Source organism: Mus pahari, chromosome 4 (genome assembly GCF_900095145.1).
Source record: "Mus pahari chromosome 4, PAHARI_EIJ_v1.1, whole genome shotgun sequence".
Lineage (NCBI taxonomy): Eukaryota > Metazoa > Chordata > Mammalia > Rodentia > Muridae > Mus > Mus pahari.
In genome coordinates this window covers 70472494-70486692 of record NC_034593.1, presented here as the reverse complement: position 1 = coordinate 70486692, position 14199 = coordinate 70472494, and the positions used below count along the sequence as shown (strand labels likewise).

General features: G+C 43.3%; 1 protein-coding gene across 6 annotated transcripts in view; it reads left to right on the top strand.

Annotated features, from left to right (window-relative positions):
- Window positions 1–14199, top strand: part of Fnip2 (folliculin interacting protein 2) — a 102689-nt gene that overhangs the window by 51676 nt on the left and 36814 nt on the right. For 3 of the 6 annotated variants that reach the window (XM_029537251.1, XM_029537252.1, XM_029537253.1), the window contains exons 4-9: window positions 1720–1820; window positions 1919–1990; window positions 4674–4774; window positions 4929–5018; window positions 6517–6588; window positions 9985–10114. In XM_029537251.1, coding sequence (XP_029393111.1) covers window positions 1720–1820; window positions 1919–1990; window positions 4674–4774; window positions 4929–5018; window positions 6517–6588; window positions 9985–10114 — 566 coding nt within the window. The remainder of the gene's footprint in view (window positions 1–1719; window positions 1821–1918; window positions 1991–4673; window positions 4775–4928; window positions 5019–6516; window positions 6589–9984; window positions 10115–14199) is intronic. The other 3 variants (XM_029537254.1, XM_021195957.2, XM_021195958.2) reach the window with 1 other exon arrangement.

The window sequence follows — 14199 nt, the reverse complement described above, 5'->3', positions numbered from 1 at the left end:
GTGTGTGTGTGTGCATAGATGTGTATATATTGTAGTTTAAAACACTGGAATGATGGAGAAAAGCACATGGAGGAAGAGTTCTTTATTCTTTAAGCTGAGAGCACATTTGCAGAGGCTGGCTCTGCTGATGCGCCTGTAGCCCATTAGTTTGTGTCTCACTCTTTGTCTTGTCCATAAGGGTGTCAGCGTGACTGAGAAGTCTCCAAGAGAGTGGCTCTCATATGGGGTCCAATATTAGGTATTCTGCATATCAGATACAAAATAACAGTTATGATGTAGCAACTAAATAACTTTATGGTTAGGGATCACCACAAAACAAGGAACTGTATTAAAGGGTCACAGCATTAGGAGGGTTGAGAGCCGTTGCTCTTAAGATGCGTAGAGCTGATGGAGAGGTGTTGATCAAGAAATAAGTCCGAGGGGAAATACTTCATAGATAATGAAGTATTTAAAGAACGGTGGAGCCAGGCAGTGGTGGCACATGCTTTTAATCCCAGCCCTTGGGAGGCAGAGGCGGGCGGATTTCTGAGTTCGAGGCCAGCTTGGTCTACAGAGTGAACTCCAGCACAGCCAGGGCGACTTGACAAAGAGAAGATTCAAGTAGGAGGTAATAGTATCAAATACAATTTTTATTTTGTTTGTTTGTTTGTTTTGTTTTTCGAGACAGGATTTCTCTGTGTAGCCCTGGCTGTCCTGGAACTTACTTTGTAGACCAGGCTGGCCTCAAACTCAGAAATCCGCCTGCCTCTACCTCCCGAGGGCTGGGATTAAAGGCATGTACCACCACGCCCGGTTCAAATACATTTGATAAAGCAAATTAGAATGTGTCTACTGGCTTTGAAGAAAGATGGAAAGTGGAATATGGTGGCCATTAGAGCAGACAGGATCAGTTAGGCAAAGCCAGGCTTCTTTGTCAAAAGCTGGTGTTTAGCACCCCATCCTTCAAATAAAAAGGTAGTTAAAAAAAAAGGGTATGAGAGACTGGTTAGAAATTGGAAGTGGTTTTTTTGAAATACTTTTACATGTTAGAGCAGTAAGACCACCTTTATTTCATAGATCCTCACAAAGGCCTGCTTGAAGTGTAAGTCACTTCTTTCCTGTTTTTGGTAAAGCACCATGACCAAGGTAACTTACCAGGAATTTATTTATGTTTCCAGAAGGTTAGAGCCTATGATGGCAGACCAGACACATGGTGGCAGGAGCTGGAAGCTGGCTGGGGTCTCACATCTTGGACCTCCAGCATGGAGCACAGAACAAACTGGAAATGCAGGAGTCTATACCTCTCAGAGCCCCCCCCCCCCAAGTGACATACAAGGCCACACCTCCCAAACCTACCCAAACACCAACTGGTGACCAAATGTTAGGACATCTGAGTTTAAGGGGGAGTGCTCTCATTCAGGCGACCACAGCTAGTGATTATTTAGTTGAGTAACACTAAACCATGCTTCTTTTCAGGATCTATTCAGTATCCAAAGAAGAGTTTAACTGTTTTCTTCAGGGTTCGATTTTATAAATGGGAATGATGATCTTTGATGTGTGAGCATATTGTGCTATTACTATTTGTGAATTATAGCAGGTGATCCCTGTATAGATGATGCTTGTAAGGTGACCAACCATAGCTTTAGGGTACTGTTGTGACAGTCCATTAACCAGAGACCCAAGGATTGGGAGACAGTGCTTTCTCTTACGTTGTTCCATGGGGTGTTTTCTTGTGTGCAGTACACGAGGCCAGCATCTGATGTCAGCATGCTTGGGGAGATGATGTTCGGCTCCGTTGCAATGAGTTACAAGGGCTCCACCCTGAAGATACACTACATACGGTGAGACTGCCCCTGTGCCGCCTGCAAGAACTGCAACGATGGTATCGACTTCCTACCTTAAAGCATATTTCTTCCCTCTTATTATTTTTTATTTTTAGATCTCCTCCACAACTGATGATTAGTAAAGTCTTTTCTGCTACAGTGGGTAGCTTCTGTGGAAGTACAAATAAGTAAGTGTGGATTTTGCACCTCTTACATTTTTATGCGTTTGTTTCTAGATAAATTCTTGAGGGTTATAAGATATTTTAAATGAATAGCAAGGTAAGTTATGATTAATGTAGGAGTTTTAATCATTTTCTAATAACAGCAAATGAAAAACTTTCAGACTTTCTCAGGGGCTGGAGAGATGGCTCAGTGGTTAAGAGAACTGACTGCTCTTCCAGAGGTCCTGAGTTCAATTCCCAGCAACCACATGGCGGCTCACAACCATCTATAATGGATCTGATGCCCTCTTCTGGTGTGTTTGAAGACACTGACAGTGTGCTCATATAAATAAAATAAATAAAACTTTTAGACTTTCTCAAGTGACCCTAAAGACAGACGACTTGGCCTGTTTTTGGGAAGGGTTTCATTAGCCCAGGCTGGCCTTGAATCCAACTAGAACTTACTGTGTAGTTGAAGATGGCCTTGAACCCCTGATCCTTCAGTGTCTCCCTCAAAGCCCTGAAGTAACAGGTGTGTGCCACCTTGTCCATTTGTAGGGTGCTAGGCAGTGAACCCAGGGCTCATGTATGCCAGACAAACGCTGTGTGAGTTGTTCTATCGCCAGGCTGATAGGTGATTCCTTTGCTTTGATATCCATCTGTTATTATTCTCTTTGTTTCTACTGCCAATCACCAAGTTTTAATTCTTGGGTCAGTGGACAGGACTGTTTTGGTTTGGTGTTGGGTGGGAGGATGTGGGAGGGTTGGTAGAGGTGGAGGATGAAGAGTCAGCCTCTCCTCAGATTCTTGTGTCTCAGCCTCCTTGATACCAAGATTGCAGGTGTGAGCCTCCCCTCCCAGTTTTATTTATTACCTTGGAAAGAGTGAAGTTGTATAGTTTCTTCAGGCAGTGGGGGTAAGGAAGCCATCTGTCTTGAGCAGTTAGCCTTTGTGGCCATGCAGTCTTTTTATTGTCACTCCTGGTCCCATCCATCCATGTCCATCCAGTCCCCTCCATACCTCCTAGGTCCAAAGGAAACTTCACTCCCCCCAATTCTGGTGCCTCTACCCAAGAAGCCATTTCCTTATCACCATCAGAAGGAAGGGACCACATGGCTATCTGTGATGCCATTAGCACACCTACATGTATGCTGGCCTCCAGGCTCCTTCAGGACCACAGTAACCTGGCTCTTCTCACCTCCCCATTGCCCTAAACTTGTCCATCTCAGAAGCTTCCCAACCAGCTTCACATTCTTCTGGTATTTTCTCCTCTCCCCTCTCCCCTCTCCCCCACTCTCCCCCTTGCAGGCCCCCTGATTGTCCCTGTGAGCCCAGGTTAGTTGATTCTGTGGGGTTTTTAATGGTGTTCTCAATCCCTCGCTCCTACAGTCCTTCCTCTCCCTCTGCCACAGGACTCCAGCCTCTGGGTCTGGCCCTCTAGGCAATGTCAGTTGTAGGCTCCCTTAAGCTGCACCAGTCATGGTTAGCCACGCCCACAATTTCTGTTCCATCTTTACCCTGGCACATCTTGCAGGCAGGACAGATTATAGGTTGAAGGCTGTGTGTCTGGGTTGGCATTCCAATCCTTCCATGGAAGCCTTGCCTGGTTACAAGAGAGAGTTATTTCTGATTGGGGGTGGGGGTGGAGCAGGGGAGCTGTTCAGATATGGTCTATGTAGCTGTAGCCCAGGCTGGCCTGGAGCTCAAGGTTCTTTTGCCTCTTCTTCATGAGTCCTGGGACTGTAGATATGCACTCCATACTTGGCTGACACTTGGTTTTCTACCTTTTTTTTTTTTTTTTTTAAATAATGCCTTTGGCTTTGGCATAATGTAAATGTTTGTTTATCCCACTAACTATAAAAAACATTTAATTCATTTTTAAGTAAAAATTATTTTTTATTGTTCTGTTTTTTTTCAGAGTGTTGATATTTAGCTCCTTGCTAAAATAATAAATTAAAATCTGTTTGACCCATTTTTATGAATAATTTTTATTTTCTTAAAGTGAATCATAATTTCTGATATGTCTTACTCCTGAAACAGATTGCTAAATGATTAATAGATATTAGCCAAGACTTAAAATTAATTTATTTTGAAGGTTTTTTTGAAAGCCCTTGAAGTGAATAGCAATATCTTAGGTGTCAGTTTCTAAAGCGAAATTGAAAACTGAATAGTAGTATGGAAGATGTCAGTCACTGAAGCACAGCTAGAGTCTGGTGTCTCATTTCAGATCCCTCAGTGGCTAAAGAGTGTAGTTGGATAGGTAGTTGTATAGATTGGTCACTTCCAAAACATTTTTATTTTCTTCCAACAGATTGTTCCCAACCTATCATTTTAAATTATTGATTGTTATTTATTATTGTTGTTGTTGAAACTCTGATTTCTTTTTTATTTTTTTTAAGATTTATTTATTCTCTATATGTGAGTATACTGTTGCAGTCTTCAGACACTCCAGAAGAAGGCGTCAGATCTCATTACTGATGGTTATATAAGCCACCATGTGGTTGCTGGGATTTGAACTCAAGACCTCTGGAAGAGCAGTCAGTGTTCTTAACAGCTGAACCATCTCTCCAGCCTGAAACTCTAATTATTTATAAAGAAAGATTTTGAGTAACTGATCATTTGTTGTCTATAGGTAGGAATCTATTAAAAAACAAATCTGTTAACCTCTTGATGTTTTTATTTTTCCCTCTCCCTTCCCATTTTGATTTAGTCTGCAGGACAGCTTCGAATACATTAACCAAGATCCTCAGGCTGGAAAACTGAACACAAATCAGAACAGTCTGGGCCCTTTTCGTACTGGAAGTAACCTAGGTAAAAGAGACACGTGAACAGATAGATTTTCTCTCTGTGCTACAGTTGGGGGCGTGGTTTGCTCTGTTTGTTGTGTTCGGGTTTAGTTTTGCGTTATCTTTAACCTGTGTTTATTTGTGTGTGTGCCTTGCGTTTTCTGTGTGTTCTGCTCTAGGTCTACTGCAGGTGTGCAGCGGCAAACTGCTGCAGGGGTTGTCTGAAGGAGGACCTCTCCGGCTCACCCGGAGTGCTTCTTTCTTTGCAGGTTTGTGTGGAATGCTGAGCACAGTGTGACCCACACACATTAAAACGCCTGTGCAGGCTCTTAGAAAAATAAATCCATTTATTCTTCTCTAGAAACCCAAAGGGCTTTCATGGCAGGAGATACTAGTTTCACGTGCAGCTAGAGTCATGCTGTTTTGAAGTTTCAGCCGTGAACCTCTGTTGTGAATGTCTTTGCTAATGGTCCAACTGTGAGCTGACTTTGATCAGAAATGAGCCCTTAGTGTTTCTAGGAGAATTAATTTCTTCTGATTTTCCCAGGCCTCCTTTGCTGATGTGAGCTGTTTCTCTTTGCTGTGGCATCTCTCCCCCATTTATTCACCTGACCTTTACCTGCATGGAGTATCTAAGTCACTCTATTAGGAGCATGGGAGGGCTCAATCACACCTCCCCCCCCCCCTCTCTCTCACATTTAACTTAATCAAGTCATTTAAATGCAATGTCTAGGTTCCTTACAGGTATAGTAATCTTGATCTTCTGGGTCTTGTCTGGGATCTAACTGGCCTTGCCAGCAGAGGTTGCTCAGTGTCCTTGGTAGCATGATTAACAAGCACTATGTTCATGACTAACATTTAATGTCGTGAGGAAGGCAAATGGGATTTGTTTGTCTTCTGTTCCCTTTCCCAGCCTGAAATATACTAAGCATTGTAGTTTTCTGGCGCCTAATGAAACTGATATTGCCATCCCAGCTCCTTAGAGCAAGTGCAGCATGTTTATATATTCCCTTTAAAACCTGGAAAATAAACATGTTTCTGAAAAATGCTAGCAAGTATGTTACTCATCCACAACAGTGACTTGTTAATTGTAAAATTTACTAGAGCAAATTCCCATCTACCTTCCAGCCCAGTGAATGTATAGCTCAGTCAGTCTGATGCCTTCTAGATGCTTCTAGTAGATACATGCTACTTAAGTATGTTTTTCCAAATTTATGCCAGGACGTGAGTTTTTTCTGAATAACTATAATACCATGTATGGGGAAAAGAACTGGAGGAAAAAGCTGTTAGGAAGTTAATGTTTTCAGTGTCTGCCAAGGTACCGTGTTATAAATAAACATTTCTAGATTTACGAAGCGGTTTTTAACTATCTTCTTCCTAAGCTGCTTACAACTATTACTGAAACTAAGTATAAAGCTTTTGAAAATGTTGTACTGTTTAAATATACTAATAATGAAGAAATGGCTAAAGTAGAATGCCAGTGGTCTTTCCTGCATGGATGGTTTAATGTACATGCTAATATTTAATAGCTGTCATTCAGAAGAGTCTATAGACTCCAGCATAAAGGCAAATGGCTTTTTGGCTTTGTTTCTTGGTTTCTTGTGAACTTTTTAAATGTATTTAATTTGCTGTCTACTTAGTTGCTATTATATATTTGTTCATCAATAGCAGTAGCCCACTTTGAAGCCTAGAAATTACTGAAGTCTTCTTTAAAATGCCTCTGTCCTCGGCAAGCCTAATAATGTTTTCCTTGTCTCTTTGTCTTAGCACACAGCACGCCTGTTGATATGCCAAGCAGAGGGCAGAATGAAGACAGGGACAGTGGCATTGCTCGATCAGGTACTTCCTTATACTGCTTTAACTAATACGGTAGGCTCTTTGTAGTGGATAATAGAAACTATGAAGGTAGTCTTCTCTCTGCCCCCCCAACCCTTTTCTATTTTTTCTCTATATTCTAAAGCTCATGTGTCTGAGGATATGAAACTTTGACGCTCATCATCTCAGAATGGTTGTGCACATAAGCTAGTTTTAGACTAGCATGTGCTAATAAATTTCTTCCAGCTTCGTTATGCCGGCTGTATTAGGAATTTATTCGCTAACTGCTTAGTCAGAGGATGGAGCAGGCCTGTGGTGGTCAGTCTACCTATGACAATGAGAGATGCTACCAGCTGACTACTACCCTTTCTCTCCTGTCTAGATTGTACCTCCGGTACCCTTCTCTGCTCCTTTAGAGGCTAACCTTGCCTAAGACTGCCTTAAGACCCCTACCTCACCCCAGTTTCAGCTTTTGTACACAAATTTGCTTTTAATTTTTAATTTATGGGTCAGATCTGAGGTTAGTTCCATGGTTCAAGGACCCTACAAGGAGGCATGCTGATCTTTCCCTGATGAATATGCATCCTACAGGCAGCCTTCCTTCCAGTGAGAGCCAGGAGTGTCCTACTGGGTTGTCCTGTGAGCTTTGACTCCTTTACCAGAGGCCCACCAAGCTGAGTGAGACTAGCTTCAGGCCTTGGCGTCTTTCCTTCTATCTTTTCACCCATTTATCACATGCTGAAGCTCACAGATTCTGCCTCAAAGCTCCTGGGTTGTTTCTGGGTCCTGTCAGACCCCTGAAGTCCCCCTGTTCAGCTCTGTTCCCAGAGTCACTAATGAAATGCACTAGTTGGTGGATCTCCTTGTTTGGTTTATATATGTGCACACGGAGGCAGTTAACGGCTCATAGCCATCAGCTACCTTTCATCATGTGTCACTCTCCTTAGTTTTCCCCCAGGGCTTTCTAATGCTCCAAGAACACGGTGCATTTGGCTGTCATGCCTCTTCAGACTGTTTTGTTCTGGTTTGTTTGCTTGTCTTTTGAGACAGGATCTCTCCATACAGTCCTGGCTGTTATGGAACTAGCTATTTAGACCCAGGCTTGCTTTAAACTCATAAAGAGCTCCCTGCCTCTGTATGTCACCACACTGACCTCCTCAGACATTTTTCCTCAGACCTTCTTTGTTTTTGATAATCATGATGATTTTAGTCTTGGTTTCACTATTTGAATATGCTTGGTTGATGGGTTTCTTATGATTAAACTGTGGTTTGAGCTGCATAACCACAAAAGTAATATGCCATCCTGCTGACAGGGTGTCAAGGGTATGAACTGGCAACATGATTTATGAGTTCAGTTACTGACCTTGTTTATTAATGAGGTTGTATTAACTGGGTCCCTTCACTGCGGAGTTGATTCCCCTTGGCATTTGTGCACATGCCTTACCCCTCACCTGAGATGTGCTCCTGTTCCTTCAGGGGCAAGAGTCTGCAGAGATGATTTGAAATTTTCTGCATGGACATTATGTTTTTCTCATTTCTTAACTTATACCTGGTTATTATTTCAAAGACATTTATTTTTCACTTTGGGTATAACCCAGGAATACTTAACATTTGCCTAAGTTGCTCAGGCTTTAACCCTGGGAGCAACTGTGATGCCAGTGACACTGCTTCCATGCATGGGGACAGCAGGACAGGGGAGCTCTGATACCCTGTTCCTGTACTGAGTACTTCAGAGTCATCTGTTGTTTTCTATCCCAGCCCCAGAGTCGGAGTGTGCATGGTGCATAGACTGTCTCTGGAGGGCAGCACAGGTCTCTTGTGGATATTCTGAAAAGTTCTTCTCTATCTATATTTAAAATAAAAGCTAATTTAGAAAATTGCTTTTGAAACCGGCTCGTTAAGTTGTTGATCTGATTGGCTTTTTAACTCACTCTAGCCCAGGCAGGCCTTGAGTTTATGATCCTCCTGCTCAGCTTTCATACCTGCCAAAAAGGTCATTTTTAAGAGGTTGATAGTAATGGCTGTTACTAGAAATTTTCAAGTAAGGGGGTTAGAGAGACGGTCCGTTCTGTAAGGCGCTTACTGCATAAGCGTTGAAGACCTGAGTTCAGCTTCCTGGTCTACATGAGATCTGTTGGCACACTTCTAGCATCTCAGTGCTCCTGTGATGAGATGGGCTCTGGAGACAGGAGGATCTGCAGACGCTCCTGAGTCAGCTGGCCTGGAATACATGCGCACGAATAAAAACGAAAGAAAATATAAGTAAGACCTCGGAGCGAGGACACCAGTTGCAGGCGCATAGGGAGTAGCATTTTAGGACCGGCAACAGCAGCACATGGGTTACCAGGGAGGGTGGCGGAACCGTGCACAGCTCTCTGGGTTCCGGCCTGCGGAAATAAATAGGAAGACAACATTAACCAGTGTCAGGAAGCATGAGGCCAGCAAGGGAGACACATCTGAGGTGTTTGTTTCTTTACTAGAACTGTCTACAGACTCTCCAATTGGGAATCATATGCTGTATTTAAAATGATATGTTGTCTTGGCAGGGATGTGTCAGAGCACCTGAAATCTGGACATCTTGAGTCCACAGTAGTGAGTAGTTTAAGACCTATAGGCTGGATTTGAGACCAGTCTTTCCAGGCCAGCTTAGTAGTAGGCTGTCCTCCCCTTCAGTGTGTGCGTGTTTAGCAAGAAAGAGAACTTTACCACCCTTACTGTAACTACATTTCCCGTGTCCTTACAGTGCCCAGTGTGAGGAAAACTGTGAATACTTTGGAATATTCCTTTTTGAATGAAGCATGTGCAAATGAACCTTCAGAGTAAGAACAGACATTATTGAAGTGTTCAGATAAAAGAAATAAAAATTCTCACTACACGTGTGTGCTTATGATGCTGAAATATGCATTACATAAAATTTACCATTTTGCACTGTTTCTGGGGGTTGTCTGTAGGGAGGCTATGTAGCTCAGGCTAACCTGTGGCTCCACATTACATAGCTAAATTGGCCCAGAACTCAAGATCCTCCAGGTTCTGCATCTGCAGTGCTGTACTACCATCCCGGTATATATTTATTATTTATTTATTCATTCATTTGTGGGAGGCGTGAGTGAACCTGTATGTGCAAATGTATACACATGTGCTGCATGAGTTTGTATCACCTTACATGTCATTTGCTTTCTGAGATAATCTCTTCCTGGGACATGGACATTTCTGATTTGACTAAGAACCCCAAGGGTTCTCCTGTCCTTTCCTTTCCAGTGCCAGAATGACAAGTACATGCTAGCAAGCCTAGGTTTTCATGTGGGTTTTGAGTAGTGTCCCCAGACATTGTAAATGTGCAGCTCAGTGGTACTGTGCATGGGAGCGTGCGTTGTAAAGACTCAAGCTGGACTTTCTCATTTGAAACGTACTGCCTTGCAGCTTCACTGAGCAGCCTTTTGATCACGCCCTTCCCGTCTCCGAGCTCCTCAACATCCTCTTCCAGCAGTTACCAGCGCCGCTGGCTCCGAAGTCAGACAACGAGTTTGGAAAATGGCATCTTTCCAAGGAGGTGAGTTACTTGTTTCCTCTGGCTAAGGAAAGTACCATTATAAACAGCTTACGGGACCTGTCAGGCTTATCCTTGCCTGTTGCCAGGGCAAGAAGACCTGAAACCTTGTGATTAGCTCCAGCTTAGCCTGACATTTACACATTAAATTAAAACTAGGTAGGCTGGCCTGGAATACAATATGTAGCCCAGTTGGGACTTACTCTCATCTTTTGCCTCTGCTTCCTAAGTGATAGGATTGTGAGCATGTTAACCCTGTACCCAGCTGAAAACCCATCTTTTCATTTAGAAGATACTGGAAATGCCTGGCATGACTAGCCATGCAGTGTCCCTGCTGAATTTGGCGATGATTTAAAGAGAATATGCTCTATACACAAGGAAAGCTGGGATAGGGGCCAAAGCTAAATCAGGATCAGATAAACCACCTAAACAGCCCATAACCACTAAAGAAACAGAAGCAGTGGCTAAGAGTCTCCCAACGAAAAAAAGCCCAGGACCAGATGGGTTTAGTGGAGAACTCTATCAGACCTCCAAAGAAGACCTAATACCAATACTCTTCAAACGATTTTACAAACTAGAAACAGAAGGAACACTGCCCAATTCATTCTATGAAGTCACAGTTACACTGCGTATTCTCCCCTGGAGATGGAACAGTTTCTGCCTAATCAGGAACTTGTCACAATTTTCTTTCATAGAGGAGCCATAAGGGATTTTTTTTCTTTTTTTTCTTTTTTTAAAAAAACATTTATGTTGTTTATGAGTATACTGTAGCTGTACAGATGGTTGTGAGCCTTCATGTGGTTATTGGGAATTGAATTTTAGGACCTCTGCTAGCTCTGGTCAACCCCACTCACTTCGGTCGGCCCCTCTCACTCAGTCCCTGCTCTCTCTGACCCAAAGATATATTTATTATTTATTTATTTTTATATTTATTAATAATAATACATTGTTGCTATCTTCAGACACTCCAGAAGAGGGCATCAGATCTCATTACGGGTGGTTGTGAGCCACCACGTGATTGCTGGGATTTGAACTCAGGACCTTCAGAAGAGCAATCAGTGCTCTTACCCACTGAGCCATCTTGCCAGCCCAAGAGTTTTTTTTTTTTTTATTCTATCATGTTTAATGTTCCAAATAGATTTTAAAAAGTAGTTGAGTGCATATTACTTTTAGCATCAGAAGATATGTATATTTAAGAGGCATTTAACTATTATAAATTATTTTGATGACTTAAAAATGTTAATACTGAGTTATATATTTAAAATAAATTTTATTAGTTTAAAAAAATTGGGATAAATATCTTCCCTGGTTACAGTGATTCCAATATGATATTTGAGGCACAGTTCCTTTGTGGCACTTAAATCCTTAGACTAAACAGGTAAGAATATGAGAATACATAGAGATAGCCTCAAGTTAGTTTCTACCTTGATTCAGTTTGTTTTTGAACCTGAAGCTTATTTAGTTGTGTACTACAGAGTATACATTTGATGCTATACCAGTAGCATCCAAGCCCTTGGTTTTGTATCTCAAAATATTTAAATGGAATTTTCACATGTCACTGAGCTATTTATGTCAATTACCTGAGGTTTTAAATTGCCTAGTAGTCACCATGTTTGAGCGAATCAGTGAAGATGACTCAACCATGTGCTTGTGCTAAACACAGTGGATAAACACAGTGAAGGCACTGAGCGGGGAGAAGCGCAGTGATGGGGACTCAGGGTGGGGGTGGGGACTGATGAGGAGCCCCGTAGGAAGATAAGCTGAGCAGTGAGAGCTGGGGACATCTCTTCTGTTCTCTCAGGACCCTAAAAGGTTGCAGCTGGTCCTTCATGTTAGTCCACTGAGTGGACTAAAGTGGAGTGGTGAGATTGTGGAGTCAGAGACAAGGGCGAGTCTAGCTCTGCCCTCATCACGCATGTGCTAGAGCATATTAACTGGGTTCCAGTGACTTCTTCTCTCACGCATTAGGGTGGTAACAGGTTCAGCCTTGGTGTAGTTAGGAGAATACAGCTAGATGATTGAGTCAAGTGGTCAGGCCACGTTTGGTGTATGGCAAATAAAACATTGGTGGTGCGTATGTATAATCCTAGCACTTGGGGGATAGACTTAGGGCAAGCTGTGTCCAAGGCCAGCCTGGACTACACACAGATACTGTCTCAAAAAAAAGTTTTTTTTTGGGCTCTCAAGATGGCTCTGTGGTTAAGGGTACCTGCCACCAAGCTTAATGACCTGAGTTTTATCTCAGGAACCATACAGTAGAAGAAGAGAGCCAACTTGAGCAAGTTTCCCTGTGACTTCCGGATATGTGACATGGCATATGTACACAAACCACATACACAAAATTAAAAAAAAATTTTTTTTGAGACATGGTCTCTACATAGCTCTGGAACTATGTAGACCAGGCTGACCTTGAACTTAATAGAGATCCACCTGCCTCTGCCTCTCAAGTGCCCAGAATTTTTTTAAATTGCAGATAAAACATTGGTCAATAGGGCAAATTTACCAGTGTTTCTGCTCTCGTTGGTATCAGTCTGGCATCCGTCAGGTTCATGCCATTTCCATCCCCACTACCTTTCTGCAGCCTCTGCAGTGGGTAGAGATGGATACAGAAAACCGTCACGGACTGCTCTCCAGTGCAAATGCCTTTTCTTTTTTTCTTTTTCTTTTCTTTTTTTTTTTTTTTTTAAGATTTATTTATTTATTATATGTAAGTACACTGTAGCTGTCTTCAGACACTCCGGAAGAGGGCATCAGATCTTGTTACGGATGGTTATGAGCCACCATGTGGTTGCTGGGATTTGAACTCGACCTTTGGAAGAGCAGTCGGGTGCTCTTACCCACTGAGCCATCTCACCAGCCCGCAAATGCCTTTTCATTCCTTCAGATTTATGTCTGAAACTGTCTGTAGCATTTCCAAGGCTATGCCTCTGAAATTAAAAACAACAACAACAACAAAAGCAAACTGAGTGGAGACCTGGCACTGGGAACTGTGACTCGTCACTGAGCCTCCACCTAACTAAGAATCTAACTTTCAGAAAGCCTGGGCACATAGTGGGTCTGGCCACATAATTTATGGGCCTAGTGTAATGTGAAAATGCCAGACCTCTACTCATAGGGCAAGACGAATGCTAGTACAGGTGCTAAAATGTAAAGCTCGTGTTATATGAAGAACATAAAATTATAAATCCTAAAAATAACATTTTTGTGTTATAATTTAATATGGTACAAAACAGTATCATGATTCACTCTAAACCTTTTTTTGGTGAGTATTGACGTTCCACTCTGCTATTGTGACTAACACAGAAGAGGAGACACAGTGGTCAGTGTATTGTGGATCTCAGCCTGTCTTGTAGGAACGTGCAGTGGGGAGGTCCAGTAACCTCCCTCTGCTGGTGACTACTCCCTGAGGAAGTATGTGGCCTGGAGATTGAGTTTCCTCCCTTCTGTTCATTCCCATCCTCTGTTCTGGGGCTGACACTGACCTTGAGCCTGGTGTGCAGGTACACAGCTCCTCTCAGGGCTGAGTGCTGGAGTGCAGGTACACACTGCCTCTCAGGGCTGAGTGCTGGGGTGCAGCTACACACTGCCTCTCAGGGCTAAGTGCTGGGGTGTAGGTACACAGCTCCTCTCACGTCTGAGTGCTGGAGTGCAGGTACACACTGCCTCTCAGGGCTGAGTGCTGGAATGCAGGTACACACTGCCTCTCAGGGCTGAGTGCTGGAGTGCAGGTACACACTGCCTCTCACGGCTGAGTGCTGGAGTGCAGGTACACACTGCCTCTCAGGGCTGAGTGCTGGAGTGCAGGTACACACTGCCTCTCACGGCTGAGTGCTGGGGTGCAGGTACACACTGCCTCTCACGGCTGAGTGCTGGGGTGCAGGTACACACTGCCTCTCAGGGCTGAGTGTTGGGGTGCAGGTACACACTGCCTCTCAGGGCTGAGTGCTGGAGTGCAGCTACACAGCTCCTCTCACGGCTGAGTGCAGGGGTGTGGGTACACAGCTCCTTGAGTGCTGGGGTGCAGGTACACAGCTCCTTGAGTGCTGGGGTGCAGGTACACAGCTCCTTGAGTGCTGGGGTGCAGGTAC